Raw genomic sequence first — 21,514 nt, forward strand, 5'->3', positions numbered from 1 at the left:
GGAGCTGGGAGCTTCCCCGCAACCAGTGCCTCCTGCTGGGAGAAGCTGGGACTGCAGGTACAGAGAACTCCCCACAGCCAGCACTCATGCACTATTCCCCACAGTGCCTCCTGCTGGGAGAGGCTGGGACTGCAGGTACAGTGAGCTCCCCACAGCCAGCACTCATGCACTATTCCCCACAGTGCCTCCTGCTGGGAGAGGCTGGGACTGCCGGTACAGTGAGCTCCCCACAGCCAGCACTCATGCACTATTCCCCACAGTGCCTCCTGCTGGGAGAGGCTGGGACTGCCGGTACAGTGAGCTCCCCACAGCCAGCACTCATGCACTATTCCCTACAGTGCCTCCTGCTGGGAGAGGCTGGGACTGCAGGTATAGTGAGCTCCCCACAGCCAGCACTCATGCACTATTCCCCACAGTGCCTCCTGCTGGGAGAGGCTGGGACTGCAGGTACAGTGAGCTCCCCACAGCCAGCACTCATGCACTATTCCCCACAGTGCCTCCTGCTGGGAGAGGCTGGGACTGCAGGTACAGTGAGCTCCCCCCTAGTCCTGCACTATTCCCTAAGTGCCTCCTGCTGGGAGAGGCTGGGACTGCAGGTACAGTGAGCTCCCCCCTAGTCCTGCACTATTCCCTAAGTGCCTCCTGCTGGGAGAGGCTGGGACTGCAGGTACAGTGAGCTCCCCCCTAGTCCTGCACTATTCCCTAAGTGCCTCCTGCTGGGAGAGGCTGGGACTGCAGGAGCTGGGAGCTTCCCCATAGCTTTCTTCTCCATCTCTGTGGCCCTTGATTTACAGTAACATACGTGGGGTGCTTCATGGCTTCCAGGATCTCTACCAAGGTTGAGGACGACGTGAGTGTGCTGGCACCTCCTGAAATCTGTGAAGTGCTATAGAGAGAGCAGAAAGAGCCTATAAGCACTGGTGTCTAAGCCTTCATCCCTCACCCCTATGAGGTTTCATGAAAGCTCAGACTCATTGGTGTTCTCCAGTCTGTGTGGATGGGAAAAATGTTGACAAGTTCTGGCCCAGAGAGAGGAATTAGCATCTTGTTCATTTAGTGCCAAGGGCCACCTGTGTTCCACTGCAACTGACCCCATATGCCCCGCATTCCCCAGAGCTCTCACCTGCCCTCCACAAAGCCAGCTGTGCCAGCTGGGGCAGGTCCTGGATCAACCATGGTCCCAGAGCCAGCAATTCCAGAGGCAGCTGGGCCAGCAGTCTGGGCTGCATTCACCCCTGGGCCAGAACTGGTACTATCGAGAATTCCAGCAACAGCCTGATCCATTAGCACCTGCAACAAACAGAAGTGACACAACTCAGCAAGCACGGGTCTAACCTTGCCCATGTGACCTCGAGCCGTCCCACATGCATGTGCAAGTTCCCCCCCCCCCCTCTATGTCTGCATGCATGCATGCATGCAACACCAAAAGCTTGGCAAATGTTGCTGGGTCCAGTCCTATTTTGGTTTCCTCCCAGCCTGCCTATTCCTTAACTATGTATCTAGGAATCAAGGTGCGACCTTTACATATGCCAGTTTTAAATAAAGCAGATTAGAGAGTCCTGAATCCAATCCCACCATCTGAGTCCATTCGGTTGTAACACCACAGACAGCACCGTTCTGCAGCAATTTCACTATCAATAAAGCTAATTAGAATTTCACAGCGGTGGTAGGCGTAAAACCTAACGCAGAAAACCATGAACAATTTGTCAAATTGGTACAACCTGCTGCCATAAAAATACATTCCTCCACACATCCTGCTTTTCCTATATCAACTTTTGCTTTACAATTTGCTGTAACTGACAAGTTGCTGAGAATAAGGAGCACACTAGTTACTCGGAGAAGATTGCCTCCTGCAGGCAGGAGTTTTACAGTTTATACCGGTGACTATCTGATTTGATCACACTATCAAGAATATACTGGCAGCCCTCGATGACATCCACGCTGAACAGATTCAAAATCCGAACCAGCAACAAGAGGCTGGTTTCTGAAACTATTCTACTTCTGTGGGAGGCCAGATCTGGAGACAAGGATGCATTGCTGCTGTCACTTCCATTGACCTCTCAGCAAAATGCAACATTGTTAACCATTAATATACCCAAGATCTGGAGACAAAGATGCATTGCTGCTGCCACTTCCATTGACCTCTCAGCAAAATGCAACATTGTTAACCATTAATATACCCAAGATCTTGAGACAAAGATGCATTGCTGCTGTCACTTCCATTGACCTCTCAGCAATAAGCAGCATTGTTAACCATTAATATACCCAAGATCTGGAGACAAAGATGCATTGCTGCTGTCACTTCCATTGACTTCTCAGCAATATTCGACATCATTAACCATCAATTGCTGCTTTGGAAGATCTACAATATGATGAAGGATTACCAGACGATTACCAGTATGATCCAAATATTTATCGAAAACCATCAATATTCAAGTTTTTGGCTGGCTAACATTTGGAGTTAAACAAATCAATGCCACTAATACAGCGATTGGAAATTACAAATAATCAATCTGGAGCAGCTGCTCGATCGCTGAAATGTAAAAATATTGAAAACTTAAATACCGATTTATGAATTATTTGTTAGAACTGGTGTTTAACAAAAAATGTTGTTAAACACCAGTTCTAACAAATAATTCATAAATCGGTATTTAAGTTTTCAATATTTTTACATTTCAGCGATCGAGCAGCTGCTCCAGATTGATTATTTAACATTTGGAGTTAGCCAGACAAACCTGAGATTTGAATATTCCCCCAGCTGAATTTTGTCTGGGTAGCTCACTGCCGGCATAAAACTACCCAGATAAGAAGCAGCGGTGCTGAGGGCATTTCTGGGGCACAGCGTCACTTTATACAGATCAAGTTAGCCGGGGAAGTCTGGCTGGGAAGATCTTGGGTCCTAAACGTATCTGGATAACTTTAACCAGGTAACTTTCCTGCTTGAACCTGGAGGAAACCGCAGCTGCTGGGGTCTACGACAGAATGGCACCCCACAATGGCTGAAGACAGGCACCTTACTGTCATTTCACAGGCCTAAAGTCGAGGTGCCGTCTTTCTGTAAGCCCAAAATTAAAATTTAGCTGAAAATAGGCACCTAAACTTGAATATGTATTTGATTTGACTTTCCGCCTTATGAAATAAACTCCCAGCAGATTACAGTTCATAGACATTACGCCAATTCTGTCCAAACCCCAGTCCCATATCCACACCTGCCAGCAGTCATGCTTCCCCTCCCCGCCTGCTGCATTTACCCCTGGTAAAAAAACCACTCCGAGGTCAAGGGCGAGAGAGGATCCCTCCTCCCCCACTCCAAGATACAAAGCAGCATGTACCCCCATCCCCATAACCACACACACCAAACAAGAGAGCCTGCGGATATTCCCCAACCCAGCCCTGCTAAGTGCACTAAATGAGGGCGCGCATACAAAGCACCCCCTCCCCTTCTCACCCACAGGCATGCAAGCACTAAGATCCAGGGACATGCAGGCCCCCCCCCGCTCCATCCCGTGAACGTGTGTCTGCACGACAGGCATTTGCATGCAGATGGAAATCTCTCTCTGACCCTTAACCCATGCTCGGCTCCAGGACCTCAGTCAGCGACTCTGTCTAACCCCTGGATGGCAAGAGATGAGAAGGGGCTAGGACTACACTGACCTGCGGGTTGAAGGTGGGGGCTGTACGTGGGCTACGGACAAATTCCATAAAGAAGGGGCCATCCTGGCATGAGAAGGAAAAGCAAGAGCAGCGTTAGAAGCACTGCGGAGGAGAGAACGGGAGAGCTTAAGGGATGTAGAGAGAAGTAAGAGTAGAGGGGAAGAAAGAAAGGGGCAGGGGTAGGGAGGAGTGGAAAGGAGAGGGAAAATGAGAAGAGGGCAGAAAGCAAGAAAATATCCAGGAGGGGGAGAGAGAAGAGAAACAAAAATACAGCAACTTAAAACTTCCATCAAAACCAGCAGACAGTAAAGGAGAATCCCTCACCCCAGACAGACAACCACACGGACACTCCATCTCCATCTCAGCCCCCCACTCTCCTCCCAATCTCACAGTCCCTCCATCTCCTCCCCCCTAATCTCAGCCCCCACTCTCCTCCCAATCTCAGTCCCTCCATCTCCTCCCCCCTAATCTCAGCCCCCCCACTCTCCTCCCAATCTGTCCCTCCATCTCCTCCCCCCTAATCTGTCCCCCATTCTCCTCTCAATCTCTCAGTCCCTCCATCTCCTCCCCCCCAGACAATCTCAGCCCCCCACTCTCCTCCCAATCTCTCAGTCCCTCTATCTCCTCCCCCCCAGACAATCTCAGCCCCCCAATCTCCTCCCCCCAGACAATCTCAGCCCCCACTCTCCTCCCAATCTCTCAGTCCCTCCATCTCCTCCCCCCCAGACAATCTCAGCTCCCCACTCTCCTCCCAATCTCACAGTCCCTCCATCTCCTCCCCCCTAATCTCAGCCCCCCACTCTCAGCCCCTCCACCTCCTCCCCCTAATCTCAGCCCCCCACTCTCCTCCCAATCTCAGTCCCTCCATCTCCTCCCCCCTAATCTCAGTCCCCCACTCTCCTCCCAATCTCACAGTCCCTCCAGCTCCTCCCCCTCCAGACAATCTCAGCCCCCCACTCTCCTCCCAATCTCACAGTCCCTCCATCTCCTCCCCCCCCAGACAATCTCAGCCCCCACTCTCCTCCCAATATCTCAGTCCCTCCATCTCCTCCCCCCCAGACAATCTCAGTCCCCCCCACTCGCCTCCCAATCTCATAGTCCCTCTATCTCCTTTCCCCCAGACATCTCAGCCCCCCACTCTCCTCCCAATCTGTCCCTCCATCTCCTCCCCCCCAGACAATCTCAGCCCCCCACTCTCAGTCCCTCCACCTCCTCCCCCCTAATCTCAGCCCCCCACTCTCCTCCCAATCTCTCAGTCCCTCCATCTCCTCCCCCCCAGACAATCTCAGCCCCCCACTCTCCTCCCAATCTCTCAGTCCCTCCATCTCCTCCCCCCCAGACAACCTCAGCCCCCCACTCTCCTCCCAATCTCTCAGTCCCTCCATCTCCTCCCCCCCCAGACAATCTCAGCCCCCCACTCTCCTCCCAATCTCTCAGCCCCCCAATCTCCTCCCCCCAGACAATCTCAGTCCCCCACTCTCCTCCCAATCTCATAGTCCCTCCATCTCCTCTCCCCCAGACAATCTCAGTCCCCCACTCTCTGTGCGATTCTCTGTCTCCGTCTGCTGGAAAGGAGGCAAAACTCAGGAGTCTGGACTGATCCATTGTATTCCAAGAACAAAAATTAGCAGGAAAGAACAAGTTTTCCTTTCTCTTCCAAACGGAAGCACTGCCCAACTCCTGCACTCTTCTCAAATCACACAGACTCCTTTTTTTCTCCTGCTATAAATGTGGGGCTCTCCACCTCTTACCTCTGCATGTATCAGGCTCCTCTCCCCTCTCTGTTGGTGCTAACTCCTCCTCTCCACCCTTATATAGTGTGTCAGGCTCCCCTCTCTATAGATTCCAGCTCCTCCTCTCCATCCTTAGTGTGTCAGGCTCCCTTCCTCTCCCTGTAGGTGCCAGCTCCTCCTCTCCACCCTCAGTATATCAAGGTGACCTTCCTCTGGGCTGTTTCTGCAGAGGTTTGACTGCTGTTTTCCGTGCATATTTGTACTTGCCTTGCGTGGGCTGTCCACATAAGTGGGTGTAATAGCAATGCCACTACCATCTGTGGCCTGGACACAGCTCTTCCCCACATGCACTGCAGCCTGCTGCTCACCTGGGTTCCTAAAACAGGGAGGAAGAAGCAGTTCCTTATTCCAGGAAAAACAGGGCTGGGACCCAGGAGTTAATCCTGCATTAATTTACATTACATTTACACTAACTGCAGAGCAGAAGACAGGGCTGGGACCAAGAGCTAACCCCACTCTATGCAACTGCAGACAGGACTGGGACCCAGCAGCTAACCTTGCATGAACATACCATAGAAATGAGGACAGAGCTGGAACCCAGAAGCTAACTCCACACTAATATAACTGCAGAGCCTAGGACAGGGCTGGGACCCAGCAGCTAACCTTGCATGAACATATCATAGAAATGAGGACAGGGCTGGGACCCAGCAGCTAACTCCACACTAATATAACTGCAGAGCCTAGGACAGGGCTGGGACCCAGAAGCTAAACCCACACAAATATAAGCGCAATGCTCCTAATATCAGCGAGCTAGCTCTGGCAGGGTAGGGCCCTTCCAAACAAACACTACGCCAGCTTCCTCCAACACTCACTTCTGACTAGCATCCATCTCCAGCAGAGCTGAGAGCGCCGAGGTCCCCTTCTTTCCAATGGAGGGCCCAACTGGCTCTGGGGGGTGAGTGCATATCGGAGCACTTATCTGCAGCCCTTTCATCACTGCTCCTTTCTAATTCAATAAACAAAAATTAGTATAAAAGTCACAGGAGAAATGGGGGGGGGGGGAAGAAGGATCAAAATACCATCCACCCCCTCCCTCCAAAAAATCAGCATTCATAATACCAAGGAGCAGCTTTCAGACTCCAGGGGACAGAGGTGAAGGATCCCCCTTCAACAGACAGCATGTGCCATGGCACTTTCCCCTCTTCCCCCCCCCCCCATCCTCCTCTGACAGCGGGTGCCTCCCCAGCTCTGACCCGGATGATGCGGTCTGAACGATGGCGTCGGCGGATGCGGTTCAGGCCCTCCATGAAGCGGATGAAGCCATCCAGCAGCTGCCCATCCTCACTGTCGGAGCGTGGGCTGTCCCCGTACACATCGCAGTGCGCCTCCCCCTCCGAGATGCGCTTCGTGGCACCGATGCAGGCCGGCAAAAGCAGGAACCGCGTCCTCCAGAACTTCAGAGACTCAATCAGACTGGAAGGGGGGGGGGGAGGGAGGGAAACAAGAGAAAAAATAGTCAGGGTCAGTGCAAGAGCTCCTTCAGGGAGGGGCCCCCCCCCCCCATCCCTGGCAAAGTCACCTGAAGTCCTCGGAGCCAGAAGAGCAAATGTACTGGTCCAGATAATTCCATTTGTACTCCTCCAGGCGCTCATGGGAGAACTCCACCCAGCAGGAGACAAACTCACAGTCCGAGTGAGAGGGACACAGGCTGTAGGTGTAGTTGATTTGGGCAGATTCATATGGGTATCTGGAAGCAGCGGTGAGAAACCCTGTGAGATAGGTATTGCCGCCAACGACACCCAGAGCACAGAGGAAGGCAGTGGCAGCCCTGGGCTTCTCTGCAAAGGTTTACACTCACTTTGGCAGGTATCTGGTGACAGTGATGATCTTGTCCTTCAGGGTCACTTTATGGAAGGTGCGGCCCATGCTCAGCCAGTACTGATCCTCCTCCTCAGCTCGGTTCCGAGACACAAGGCCTAATCATAATAAAAACGGCAACAGAGGGGGTCAGCGCAGGCTCTTCCCTCTGCTATGCAAGGCGGGCTGCTGCTGAGAGGGGGAGCAGAGAGGGGTCAGCGCAGGCTCTTACCTCGGCTATACAGGGGGCTGCTGCAGAGAGGGGGAGCAGAGAGGGGTCAGCGCAGGCTCTTACCTCGGCTATACAGGGGGCTGCTGCAGAGAGGGGGAGCAGAGAGGGGTCAGCGCAGGCTCTTACCTCGGCTATACAGGGGGCTGCTGCAGAGAGGGGGAGCAGAGAGGGGTCAGCGCAGGCTCTTACCTCGGCTATACAGGGGGCTGCTGCTGAGAGGGGGAGCAGAGAGGGGTCAGCGCAGGCTCTTACCTCGGCTATACAGGGGGCTGCTGCTGAGAGGGGGAGCAGAGAGGGGTCAGCGCGGGCTCTTACCTCGGCTATACAGGGGGCTGCTGCAGAGAGGGGGAGCAGAGAGGGGTCAGCGCAGGCTCTTACCTCGGCTATACAGGGGGCTGCTGCAGAGAGGGGGAGCAGAGAGGGGTCAGCGCAGGCTCTTACCTCGGCTATACAGGGGGCTGCTGCTGAGAGGGGGAGCAGAGAGGGGTCAGCGCAGGCTCTTACCTCGGCTATACAGGGGGCTGCTGCTGAGAGGGGGAGCAGAGAGGGGTCAGCGCGGGCTCTTACCTCGGCTATACAGGGGGCTGCTGCAGAGAGGGGGAGCAGACAGGGGTCAGCGCAGGCTCTTACCTCAGCTATACAGGGGGCTGCTGCAGAGAGGGGGAGCAGAGAGGGGTCAGCGTAGGCTCTTACCTCGGCTATACAGGGGGCTGCTGCAGAGAGGGGTCAGCGCGGGCTCTTACCTCAGCTATACAGGGGGCTGCTGCAGAGAGGGGGAGCAGAGAGGGGTCAGCGCAGGCTCTTACCTCGGCTATACAGGGGGCTGCTGCAGAGAGGGGGAGCAGACAGGGGTCAGCGCAGGCTCTTACCTCGGCTATACAGGGGGCTGCTGCAGAGAGGGGGAGCAGACAGGGGTCAGCGCGGGCTCTTACCTCAGCTATACAGGGGGCTGCTGCAGAGAGGGGGAGCAGACAGGGGTCAGCGCGGGCTCTTACCTCGGCTATACAGGGGGCTGCTGCAGAGAGGGGGAGCAGACAGGGGTCAGCGCGGGCTCTTACCTCGGCTATACAGGGGGCTGCTGCAGAGAGGGGGAGCAGACAGGGGTCAGCGCGGGCTCTTACCTCGGCTATACAGGGGGCTGCTGCAGAGAGGGGGAGCAGACAGGGGTCAGCGCGGGCTCTTACCTCGGCTATACAGGGGGCTGCTGCAGAGAGGGGGAGCAGACAGGGGTCAGCGCGGGCTCTTACCTCGGCTATACAGGGGGCTGCTGCAGAGAGGGGGAGCAGACAGGGGTCAGCGCGGGCTCTTACCTCGGCTATACAGGGGGCTGCTGCTGAGAGGGGGAGCAGACAGGGATCAGCGCGGGCTCTTACCTCGGCTATACAGGGGGCTGCTGCTGAGAGGGGGAGCAGACAGGGGTCAGCGCGGGCTCTTACCTCGGCTATACAGGGGGCTGCTGCAGAGAGGGGGAGCAGAGAGGGGTCAGCGCAGGCTCTTAGCTCGGCTATACAGGGGGCTGCTGCAGAGAGGGGGAGCAGACAGGGGTCAGCGCAGGCTCTTCCCTCGGCTATACAGGGGGCTGCTGCTGAGAGGGGGAGCAGAGAGGGGCCAGTGCAAGCTCTTACCTCAGCTATACAGGGGGCTGCTGCTGAGAGGGGGAGCAGAGAGGGGCCAGTGCAAGCTCTTGCATTGGCTGAACTGGGGGGTGGGCACTAATGCTGGGAGCAGGAGCAGACAGGGGTCAGCACAGGCTCTTACCTCGGCTATACAGGGGGCTACTGCTGAGAGGTGGTGGTCCAGCAGTGTTGGCTTTCTGAGGCTTGCTTTGAACAATGATCTGATATCCCTGCATGAGACGCTGACAAATGAATTCCTCAAACACCTGCTGAGCACTCATCTGTGCAGCTTCCTCATCTCTCCTGTGAAGGAAGAGAGAAAACTAAAGTAACATCTGGGCCCTGAACTGGGAGAGAGCTTCTGAGGGGAACCTCCTGCTTTATTCCTTGGGATAGGAAAATCCCTAAATATTAAGAGGAGGCTGCACCAACATCTGATAACAGAACTATGTTCAGGGGCTTCTGTCATGCCTGGCAAAAAAACAAAACAAAACCACATCAAAAGAACATTTTCACCTCCTGCCTGTTACAGATACTTTCTCGTGTACCTGGAATGCCCCTTTCAGATTCCCAGGCATCGTCTGCCCACACATCCCTAAAGCCAGCAATGCCCACCTGTCCGGATCCGCTTCGGGGAGCAGGTCGTAGCAGCCCTCCGTGTAATCGTTCTGAAGGCTCTGCCGATCGGGGAAGTAATCCGTGGTGAGAGGCAGACAGGCTGGGGTAGTGAGGGACTTCCAGTCCACCCCCACTGTACAACAGAAGCCTGGCACTACAGGGGGAGCAGACAATGTCAGAACTACCCCACAGGCGCAGCAAAAGGGCAAGTGTCCAGGAGAGTGAGAAGCAGGGAAAGAGAAGAGTGCGCAGTGGTGCAGATTATCAGTATGTGGGCAAAGGAGAGAGAGAGAGGGGGGGGGGGGGGGGAGAGAGAGAGAGAGAGAGAGCATTTGTTAACAATGCAGTGACATGCTCCATATTCAGCTTTTGATTAATGCACGGCAGACAAAGGGTGCTGAGGCGCGTACAGCAGCTGAAATTATCATTATTAAACATTAAAACTGAAAATTCCAAGCACAGAGAAAAGAGCCAGAGCCTGCTATCCCCCACCCCAGAATAAGGCCAGCGGAGAAAAGGGGTGGGGGGAGGGGGCACATCAGTCTCCCATTCTCATCACAGCAAACAGACAATTCCTAAAGTAATTCTGAAATGGAAACTGTGGCTCTCAGGGTACAGGTCCCTCGCAGGGTGAGTGAGCCGGGCTCCCCGGTATCAACCCTGACCGGCTGGAGCAAGGGAAGGTCCCCGACCCTCTGCTCAGGGGCCTCTAATACCAGAGGGGATGGTCCCACCAGGACCTACAACCCTCTGGAGGTAGTAAAATCTTCCTAACTCTTCTTGGTGAAACAAAAAATAATTTGATCTAGTTTTCTTTTTTTTTTGTCAGTCAGACTGCAGGTTAAGCACCTCCACCGCTGGAGACAGAGAAATACTGATGGTCTGCATGTGGCACTTCAGAGTATATTGCAGTGTCAGTCAAAAACTTCTCTGTCTCCATCTGCTGGATGGGAGGCATAACCCAACAGTCTGGACTGATCAGAGTACGTACAGGGAATGAGCCCAGCTGTTACTACAAGAGGAGCCAAGAGCCCCACCCTCTCAGAGTATCTAGTTGCAGCCCCTTTCTCACACGCAGAGTTTCCAGGAAACGTACTCCATCCCAGGCACAGTCCCTCTCCTCCCCACTACCTTTTAGGATACATGTAAAGGCTTTCACCTTCCTCCCCACTGCTCCCCAATCTCTAGCTGCAATCTCTGCACCATTCCCCCCACAGTATACATATGCAGCTCCTTCCTCCCTGATGCTTCAGAGAGCCAGCTGCAGTCCCCATCCTCCTCCCGCTCCTCCCCCACTGCTGCCCCCAGAGCATCCAGGTACAGCGCTCCCAGCCCACTGCTGCTCCAGAGTACTCTCTTCCAGCTCCAGAATATCTATATATAGGCCATAGGCCTTATGCCCCCTCCCCTTACTCTCCCCCTACCTGCAGTATCCATTTGCAAACCCCAACCCCACCCAAGAGCATCTAGCTCTAGTCCATCTCCTCCACAACATCCAGACAGTTATCCTTTCCTCCAGAATATCCACAAATACCTTTTGCCACTCCCCCATTTCCAGATACAGCTCCAATCTCCCACTCACTACCCTAGAGTACTCAGCTGAAACTTGCTTTCTGCCACCCCTCCTCACCAAAACATCCAGGCACAGGCTCTCTGCTATTCCCTCTCTCCTGTTACATTCAGATACAGCCTCTACCTGAGAGAGCATCAACCTAGAACCTCTAACCATCCCCTAAAACATCAAAAGCTCCCTACAACCTCAGATCACCAGCTGTTCTCAAGTACCTTCAGAACCCTCAGCCACCCTCCTCCTTCCCTGGAGCATCCAGATATAGCCTCTCCAATGCACGCTAATACCCGTCTCTGGCTCACCCCTATATTCCCTCGCTCCAATCCTTTCCCAGATTCTACTCCTCCTTCCTCTCAGGATCCATCACCAACTCACTGTGTTCTAAAGCGCTGCAGACATTTTCCTCCACAGAATCCTTCTGCTGTGCTTTCTGACTCATCCCTACAAGGAAAAAGGCAAAAAGCAAAATGAAATGCTAAGAATTATTCTGAAAAAAAAAAAGAGAATATCAGAATGCCTCTGTATCGCTCCATGGTGCCGCCGCACCTTGGGTATTGTGTGCAGTTTTGCTCACTGCATCTCAAAAAAGATATAGCAAAATTAGAAAAGGTACAAGGGAGGGCAACAGAATGATAAAGGGGATGGAGCAGCTCCCTTACGGAGAAAAGCTAAACAGTTCAGCTGGGGAAAAGGCAGGGGTTAGGATGGAGGCTTATAAAATTATGAGCAGGGTAGAAGAAGTTAACAGGGAACAGTCATTTATCCTTTCAAATAGTACTTGGGATAGGGGTCAGCCCTTGAAATTAACTGGTAGCAGGCTTACAAAAGTGTTTTTTCAGCCAACGCACAAAAGCTGTCGATTTGTTGCTGGAGGTTGTGATCCAGGTTTAAAAAAGGTTTGGAAACGTTTCTGAAGAGCAGCACCATTAAGAATTATTAGCCAGGCAGATATGGGGGATCACCACCGCTTACTACTGGGAATAAACAACAAGTCGTGGAATTCCCATTAGGATCTGCCAGGTACTTCCAGGTGACCTGAACTGGCCACAGTCAGAAACAGGATGCAGGGCTCCGTGCACCATTGGTCTGACCCAGCATGGCACTTCTTATGTTCTTATGTACAGGATGCAGGGCTCATAAGAACATAAGAAGAACATAAGAAAATGCCATACTGGGTCAGACCAAGGGTCCATCAAGCCCAGCATCCTGTTTCCAACAGTGGCCAATCCAGGCCACTGCTCCATGCACCATTGGTCTGACCCAGCACGGCACTTCTTATGTTCTTATGTACAGGATGCTGGGCTCCATGCACCATTGGTCTGACCCAGCGCGGCACTTCTTATGTTCTTATGTACAGGATGCTGGGCTCCATGCACCATCGGTCTGACCCAGCACGGCACTTCTTATGTTCTTATGTACAGGATGCTGGGCTCCATGCACCATCGGTCTGACCCAGCACGGCACTTCTTATGTTCTTATGTACAGGATGCAGGGCTCCATGCATCATTGGTCTGACCCAGCACGGCACTTCTTATGTTCTTATGGACAGGATGCTGGGCTCCATGCACCATTGGTCTGACCCAGCACGGCACTTCTTATGTTCTTATGGACAGGATGCTGGGCTCCATGCACCATTGGTCTGACCCAGCACGGCACTTCTTATGTTCTTATGTACAGGATGCAGGGCTCCATGCACCATTGGTCTGGCCCAGCACAGCACTTCTTATGTTCTTATGTACAGGATGCTGGGCTCCATGCACCATTGGTCTGACCCAGCACAGCACTTCTTATGTTCTTATGCACAGGATGATGGGCTCCATGCACCATTGGTCTGACCCAGCGCGGCACTTCTTATGTTCTTATGTACAGGATGCTGGGCTCCATGCTCCGTAGATGTGACCTAGGGTGGCACTTCTGATGTTCTTATTTAAATGTCATATGAAGTCTCATCCTACCCCAAACTACCATCCTCCCTACTCCCCACCTGCAAACCTCCTCCTTTCTCCTTCCTATCTCTGTTACACTAAAGAAATCTCCTTCTCCATCTTGCTCCCAGCTCTCTCCTCAGTTTCTGTACACCCAAAGTGATTTAATTAAAAATTGCTTTCCAATGCAAAATATTTATTCCCTGTACGTACCCAGATCAGTCCAGACTCCTGGATTTTGCCTCCCTTCCATCACTTAACTTGGTGTGCCACCTGCAGTCTGTCAGTATTCCTCGGGAGGGGTTGGGAACCCCTGGGTCTGTCTGGATCCTTGATCCGCTGAGGGGGGAGATAACTGGTGGGGCCAGTTCCCTCTCCTCCCTCCTACAGGAGGACAGCCACAGCCTGTAGCCACAAAAGGGAAGTCTTTTGTATAAAGTTTACAAAAAATAAAAATAAAAGGCCTCAGTTTTTATTTGCTTTTTGTTGTGCCGGTCGAGTGCTTCACGGCATACTGCTTCGGGGACGTCAGGCACGCTTGAGGCTGGTTCTTGTGGTGTTGGTACGAGCGAGCTGGTGCAGTGGTTGTAAAAAAAAAAAAAAAGAAGTATTTTCACAGCCATACCGCGAGGCAAGCAGTGCGCAGCGGGTGGGGAAATACATGTGTGCCTTTCTCTTACTGGCACTTGCTCCTGCTGGATCTCCGGAGCAGAAGGCAGCTCGAGGAGCGCTAAGGGAGCCTTGGAAAGGCAGCAATCCTCTGCGGGGAGAGCCAAGCAGCCTGAAAGTGTTTTCCCGGTTTCAGTGGGAACAGTGGCCCTTTTATCTTCTTTTGCTGCTGTGACTGACAGGGCCTACAAGGGCGCTGCCCTGCCCCCACCGATGTCGCCAGCGGATCGAAGCCCTCAGAGCCCTGGGAGTCCCAGGATCCTCTGCTGGGGGAGGAGGCGGCAGACCTCCTGGAGCAGGATCCAGATGACTCAGGGGATTTTTCCCTGGATTTTGTTCTGCTTATGCATAAGGCTTTTCTGGCCTCAAGGGCGGCTTCCCAAGCCAGTGGACCTGCAGGAGCCAGTTCTGGCCAAGAGGCTGCATTTGGCTCGATCTGGTGGGGTGACCAGATCGAGCCAAATGCAGGAACATCAATTGCATTCAGGGAATGCAGATCATAGTTCAGAGAGCTCGGAAACTGATGATCCTCTGGCTGGAGATCCACCTGGGATAGATCCTCATTTGGGCAGAGCAGACCCAGATGACGTTTGAGATCAAGCACCCTCGATGGAGGGAGATTATCCAAAGGTGGGTCGTCCTTTTCACCAGGAGGAATTGTGGCCCTCAATACCATGTGTCCTAAATGAACTGGGTATTAAAGAGCCCCAGGCTGATTCAGACCACGAGGGAGTGGATCCGGTCATGCGGGGCTTGACGGGACCAGTGAAGGCATTAGTGCTTCGGGTGTGGGAGACTCCAGATATGGATTTGAAGGCTGGCAGAGCCATGGAAAAGCTGTATCCATTGTCGGAAGACACTTTGGATCTTTTGCGGATGTTGAAGGTGGATGCTTTGGTTTCGGCAGTGACAAAGAAGACAACAATTCCGGTTGTGGGATTGGAGGCGCAGGATAGGAAGTTGGAAGTACATCTCAAGAAGATTTCTGAGGTGTCAGCATTGGGCATTCACGCTGCTGTATGTAGCAGTTTTATGCTCCAGGCTGGATTGCGCTAGGTTCAGCAATTGGAATCTGATAAGTCGTTATCCCCGGAGGACGCAAAGCAGGCCGAGAAGCTGGAAGCCATGATGGCCTATGGTGCGAATGCTTTATATGATCTCATATGCACTTCCTCTTAATCTATGATGTCTGCAGTCTCCGCTAGAAGGCTTCTGTGGTTAAGGAAATAGTCTGCGGATGTTTGGTCTAAGTCTCAGTTGGGATTGCTTCCTTTAAAGGAGAAGCTGATTTTTGGTGAGGACTTGGGAGGAGCTTGTGAAGCTTCTTGGAGAGACTAAAGGGCACAAGCTACCAGAGTACAAGCCAAAGGCTGAAAGAGGTGTCGCTTCGGCAAGGGCTCATTTCCAGTCAAACCGACGTTCCCGGAAATCTCATCCTTTGGGAGGAGATCAGAGACAAGGTGCCGGGAGGCAAGTCCTTTCGAGGCTGTAGACCAATCAGAAATGGTACTGGTTCTAAGTCCTCCCAATGAAGCGAGGCCAGCCCGCTCCTCCTTTCCAAGAATTGGAAGTCGGTTAACACTTTTTCTTGAGGAGTGGGCCAAGATCACTTCGGATCAGTGAGTCCTAAGTGTGATAGAGCACAGTTATGCTTTAGAATTTGCTCATCCATTAAAGGATTTGTTCATAAGGTCCTCTTGAACTTACGAGCAGAAAAGACATGTGGTTCAAGAAACTGTAAGTCATCTACGTTTGTTGGGAGCCATCATCCCAGTACCAGTTGAGGAGCAGGGAACAGGAAGGTATTCCATTTATTTTGTGGTCCCAAAGAAGGATGGCGCTTTTCATCCTATTCTGGATTTAAACAAGGTGAATATGGTGCTCAAGGTACCTTGTTTTTGGATGGAAACGTTGAAGTCTGTGATCGCTGCAGTGCGCAAAGGGGAGTTTTTGGCTTCTCTAAATTTGACCGAGATGTTATCTCCACATTCCAAGTCTCCTGGACCATCAAAGGTTTCTCAGGTTCATGATCCTCGGAGATCATTTTCAGTTTTGCGCCCTGCCTTTTGGGTTGGCAACAGCACAGATGACCTTTATAAAGGTGATGGTTGTAGTGGCAGCAGCTCTTTGGCAGGAGGGCATCCTGGTTCATCCCTATTTGGATGACTGGTTGATTCACGCAAAGTCAAATGACCTTTATCATTGGGTGGTGGCAGTAGTGCTGCAGCGCATAAGGTCCCTGGGCTGGGTTGTGAGTTTACACAAGAGCCAGCTGGTGCCATCTTAAGTTCTGGAATTCCTGGGAGCGCGCTTCGACACCAGGCTCGGGAGAGTTTTTCTTACCAAGGAGCTGTAAATATAGCTTTCAGAAATGCAGCCGCAGTTAGTTGATGATCTAAAAGCAAGTTTATTAGTGAAAAAGACAGAGAAAGGAAAAAGCGGAACAAAGAAATGAGGAAGTAATTTGTTCCATGGAGTAGCAAATAGGTTAACAAATGCGTTCTCTCTGTGCTACTCAGCTCTCAGCACTGTGCACAGCATTTTTAAGCTTTTCATTATGTCCAATAAGAATGTTCTGACGAGCACCCTGGGTGTATTTTCTTCTTCCGGTCACCAATAGGAATCTTGCTTTTAGTCCAATCAGGTACAGTCTCTAGGGTGTCAGCTCCTTTCAGGAAGTGAGTTAACTATCCGGAACTAGGCTCTCTAAAGCACATGGTCACTGAATATGTTACAGGAAACTCAAAGATATACTATCCATACACATACAGAGCGTATTGTCAAGTTCCAGCGACGGCAGGGTGGTTCCCAGGGTCTGGGATTATCTGCAGGTTCTTGGGTCTATGGCTTCCACTTTGGAATTGGTCCCTTGGGCTTTCACTCATATGTGTCCATTTCAGTTGGCCTTGTTCTCCAGGTGGATCCCAGTATTGGAGCAATTTCATATACCACTGCCTCTTACAGAAAGCACCAGGTCAAGTCTGGATTGGTGGCTGTGTTGGGACACTCTGGGCCGTGGGATGGCCTTGGAGGTCTCACACTGGATAGTAGTCACAACCAATACCAGTCTCTCTGGTTGGGGGGCTGGATGTCAGGCTCAAGTGGCACAGGGGCACTGGTCTCTGGAGGAGACGAAATGGTTCATCATCCGTCTAGAGACGAGGGCAGTGTGTCTAGTATTGCAGGCCTTCCTGCCTCTTGTTCAGGTTAGGCCAGTGAGAGTTTTGTCAGACAATATGACGATAGTGGCTTTCATCAACCGGCAGGGCAGTACCAAGAGTCTGACAGTGGCGCAGGAGGCCCAGGAGTTAGTCCACTGGCAGAGCGCTATCTGGAGATGCTAGAAGCTTCCCACATAGCAAGGTTGGACAACATGCAAGCGGATTTCCTCAGGTCGGCAGCAGCTGGGGAGTGGGAGTTGTTAGAGGAAGCCATGCTCCTGATTTGTCGCAAGTGGGGAGTCCCTTGCATGGATCTCATGGCAACGCGGAAGAATGGCAAGGCTCCGTGGTTCTTCAGCTGAAGAAGGAAGCATGGGGCAGAAAGAGTCGATGCCTTAGTCCTCCCGTAGCCACAGGGAATTCTCTTGTATGAGTTCCCACCGTGGCCACTAGTGGGCAAGGTCTTGCGAAGAATAGAGATTCATCCGGGGCAAGTAGTTCTGGTTACGCCAAAATGGCCTCGTCGGCCGTGGTTCACGGATTAATCAATTTCGCAGTGGACGGCCCACTATGTCTGGCTCATCTGTATCTGGAGGACACTAATAGCTTTAGAGTGTCCGATCATCTTTTCATTCTCTTGAGTGGTGCAAAGAAAGGGCAGAAGGCTTCAAAAAAGTGACTATAGCATGGTGGTTGAAGGAGGCCATAGATCTGGTGTACATTTGCATGGGACTGTCAGTACCTCAGGGTCTGAGAGCTCACTCGACTCGGTCGCAAGCGGCATCCTGGGCTGAATGTCAGTTAGTGTCACCACAAGAGATTTGTAGGGCGGCTACTTGGAAGTGATTGCACCCTTTCTCCAGGCATGATTGTCTGGATGTCCAGGCACCAGAGTCTAGGAGCTTTGGTGAAAGCATGCTTCGAGCGGGGCTCTCGCAATCCCACCCAGTTTAGGGAAGCTTTGTACATCCCAGGAGTCTGGACTGATCTGGGTACATACAGGGAAAGGAAAATTGGTTCTTAACAGCTAATTTTCATTCCTGCAGTACCACAGATCAGTCCAGAGTCCCACCCAGGTTTGGACAGTCCGCTCGATCTGTGGGGTTTTTTGTATATAAACTCAAGCATTTTCAATTGGGTTTTTCTGGCTCAGGTAATGGTTGCTCATTCTGACTTATAATGTTAAAAAGGTCATTCAGATTAAGTGATTCCTTTTCCTCCTGCTCATTTGGCGGGAGATGTTTGATAGGTTGCATTGTATTTTGGGATATTTGGGTACAGGTCAATACTGACGGACTGCAGGTTGCACACTAGGTTAAGTGACAGTGTCAGTAAACCTTTCTCTGTCTCCATCTGCTGTTCGTCTATTTTCTGTTTTTTCTATGATACAGATTGTTTTTAAAAGAAATAAGTTAGTTTTTTGATGAATTTTTTTATCTTAGGCTTTGATACAGTTCAATACTGAGGAGCTGCAGGTGGCACATGAGGTTAGGTGGCAGTGTCAGTAAAACTTTCTCTGTCTCCATCTGCTGGAAGGGAGGCAAAACCCAGGAGTCTGGACTGATCTGTGGTACTACAAACGAAAATTAGCAGGTAAGAACCAATTTTCCTATACTGTGGTTTCACTTATACATCATTAATGTAATTTACAGCAATATACAATGCCAGAAAGTGTAATTTTAATAACCAACAAAATTACACTTTCTAGCTTTGAGCAAGCAACAGTGACATTTTTTACTTGGCTGGAGCATAGTGTACCCAGGAAACACTGACAGACGCAGATCCAGTCCCTATTTCTTCTAACAGTCCACAGATGCACTTTGTACATGCCTGAATTTTCAAACTGTTGGAACAGATTTAACAGTCTGTGTGCCATTTACATGCATACTTTCAGAAAACATATGGGCCTATTTTTAAAACGCATTTACATGGTTAAAACTGGGTTTTCCATGTGTAAATGCAAGTTACCCTTGCAAGTGACTTTTGAAAATAACTACAGTAATATGTTACATACTATTTGTTACATAAATATTTGAAAATTCACCTGCATACATGTAAATGCTTTCCCCGCCCCCACCCACTGCCTAGCACAGCTCTGACTTGTCTGCAGAAATCTGAGATTTACACACATAATTTATGTGCATAAAACTCGGTTAATTTTCCCTTAGAGCAGGAAAAAGCAGGCAAAGAATGTTAAATCTCACCTGCAGGGAGACTAGAAGGCAGCAATGGACAGGCTCTGACTCCTGGCTTACTGCCTGTAACTATCTTTAGAGTGATGCAAAATTTGGCTGCAATCTCCCAAATTCTCTCTTTAGGAGCCCAATGTAGACAGAATTGCGATAGTCCAAATGACTTGGAACTGCTCCTTGCATTACCGTTCTGAAGTCCTCTGGTCTCTACCTGAGCAGCCTTTAGTGCAGATAAAACTTCTGCAGTTACTCAAGTCTCTATCTGGAGGACAGAATCCAAGATAATCTCTAACTTTAGACTGTAAGTGAAATACAGAATCTTTATAACTAATTATTCGAAAATTGTCAGGAGGAGGGAGGCTATCCCCCCGGTACACCATCCCCAGCACTCCCTCTCCATCTCGTTCCCAGCTTCCCCTCGGTCTCTCTTCATCCCCTATACACCTCTCTCCTTCCCATCCCCTGCACCCCACACTTTATCCACCTATATCTGTTTCCTGCTCCATCTCTTGTCCTTTCTCCCCAGCTCCTGGTTTCATCACCTGCACTTTGGCTGCCGACTACCGTGGTGGGAAACTCTTCCATCCTTCCACTCCCGACAAAGGAGACAGCATGCCTGCAAAAGAAGTGTGTGAGGAGCAAGGGTCACAATCTACCAGTAGAGAAGGTCAGAGTATGAAGGGAGGGGCAAACTCATTCCTCACTTGATCTGAGAAGGGAAGATCCAAGCTCCAAGAATCCCTGAGGCCTCATGACCATATAACCCCCCCAGTGCTTCGAGTTGCAGTCACTCCCTCTAAACCCTTCACACAATGTCCTGTTACAACATTCTCACAATGGCTCCTCCCCTTGCCCTCTCACACCAAGGTCTGCAGTTGTCCTTCCCTCCACCACCTTCTAATGGGCTACAGCTACAGTCAGTCTCCTTCACCACATGCTGCACTACCCCCACTCTAATGCATGGGCTGCAGTTAAAACCCCACCATCCTCGCAGCCATTCCCCCTCTCCCCTCCCTACAGGATGCACCAGCCTTCACCCCATCCCTCCATCACAGGCTGCAGTCACCCCTTTCACATCATCAGCTGTACTGACCTCACTCCACTTTCCAACACAGTAGGCTGTATCATCTTTCTTCACTACCCCCCTCAAGACAGAGGCTGCATTGCCTCCCACCAATCATGCTAGGGATGGCAGTGGCCCTCCTCATCCTCCCTCATACAGAGAACTTCACCAGCTCCCCATCCTTTCACTATGGGGGCTGGGGTTGTCCTGGGATATGCCTCAGTTTGGAGGCCAGGTCTTGGTTCTTATTACCTCACCTGCCTGTGGCCTCGTGGTAAGCCAGCTCAAGTAGTTCAGCTGAGGAGTGCGCAGGGTCTCGCTGGCCATCGCCCTGCAGCTCCGCCATGTTCTGACGTGTCTGATGGTGGATTTGAATCGCCTCTCCGGATGGCCCTGTTAAAGCATGAGCAGTCAGTTGTGCCTCAAACTGCAGAAAAAAAAGTAGAGCAGACCCCAGACACACAGAGAAGCAGCTCACTCCCAGGGAAAGAAGAGAGAGAGTCAGGCATTGTATAGAGAGGAGGCCGAGAAAAGGCAGCAGGAGAAAGGAGGCAGGCGGGATAGAGGAAGGCGAGGAGGCAGGTGGAAGATTGGGAAAGAGGGAGAGAGAGAGGCAGGCGGGAGACAGAGGGAGAAAGGGAGGCAGGTGGGAGAAAGGGAGAGAGGGAGGTGAAGAGGCAGGCAGAAGACAGGAAGAGAGGGAGGCGGAAGATGGGGAGAGAGGGAAGTGAAGAGGCAGGCAGGAGACAGGAAGAGAGGGAAGCGCAAGATGGGGAGAGAGGGAGGTGAGGAGACAGGCAGGAGATGAGGAGCGAGAGGGAGGTGAAGCAGGTGGGAGACAAGGAGAGAGGGAGACGAGAAGGCATATCTAAGACAGGGAGATTGGGAGGCAGGCCTGACAGAGAGAGGCAGACAGGGATAGACAGTGGTATCCAGAGATGGACAAGGAAAGAAGAAAAGAGCTAGAGAAGATCAGGAAAAAGAATTGTGCTGGGAAGCGGGAAATAAGACAGACTCACCCACAGGAAACGTGTGCATCCATCGCCTCCTGTTAGAGGTCAGCTTCATGGGCATGCGAGATGGAGCAAAGGGGTTGATGAGTGCTCGCTGCAATGTGTGTCCACCAGGGCGGATATGCAACATTGATTCTGCACTGCCCACGTGAAATCTCCCAGGGGCGCTAGAGTCTCGCTGTTGTGACTCCATCATCCTTTCCAAGAAATC

General features: G+C 51.7%; 1 protein-coding gene across 10 annotated transcripts in view; it reads right to left on the reverse strand.

Moving 5' to 3' along the window:
- The window catches only part of DEPDC5 (DEP domain containing 5), a 71,163-nt gene that overhangs the window by 8,904 nt on the left and 40,745 nt on the right, over window positions 1-21,514 (reverse strand). For 5 of the 10 annotated variants that reach the window (XM_029571156.1, XM_029571155.1, XM_029571158.1 and 2 more), the window contains 14 exons: window positions 21,310-21,513; window positions 20,548-20,683; window positions 19,770-19,843; window positions 11,656-11,721; window positions 9,708-9,891; window positions 9,235-9,395; window positions 7,246-7,363; window positions 6,967-7,134; window positions 6,641-6,860; window positions 6,260-6,393; window positions 5,655-5,763; window positions 3,655-3,717; window positions 1,124-1,290; window positions 803-886 (listed from right to left, as the gene is read on the reverse strand). In XM_029571156.1, the coding sequence (XP_029427016.1) occupies window positions 803-886; window positions 1,124-1,290; window positions 3,655-3,717; window positions 5,655-5,763; window positions 6,260-6,393; window positions 6,641-6,860; window positions 6,967-7,134; window positions 7,246-7,363; window positions 9,235-9,395; window positions 9,708-9,891; window positions 11,656-11,721; window positions 19,770-19,843; window positions 20,548-20,683; window positions 21,310-21,513 (1,888 nt within the window). Of the gene's footprint in view, window positions 1-802; window positions 887-1,123; window positions 1,291-3,654; window positions 3,718-5,654; window positions 5,764-6,259; window positions 6,394-6,640; window positions 6,861-6,966; window positions 7,135-7,245; window positions 7,364-9,234; window positions 9,396-9,707; window positions 9,892-11,655; window positions 11,722-19,711; window positions 19,844-20,542; window positions 20,684-21,309; window position 21,514 lie in introns of those variants that run through there. The other 5 variants (XM_029571159.1, XM_029571160.1, XM_029571162.1 and 2 more) reach the window with 5 other exon arrangements.

This window comes from Rhinatrema bivittatum, chromosome 11 (genome assembly GCF_901001135.1).
Source record: "Rhinatrema bivittatum chromosome 11, aRhiBiv1.1, whole genome shotgun sequence".
NCBI lineage: Eukaryota > Metazoa > Chordata > Amphibia > Gymnophiona > Rhinatrematidae > Rhinatrema > Rhinatrema bivittatum.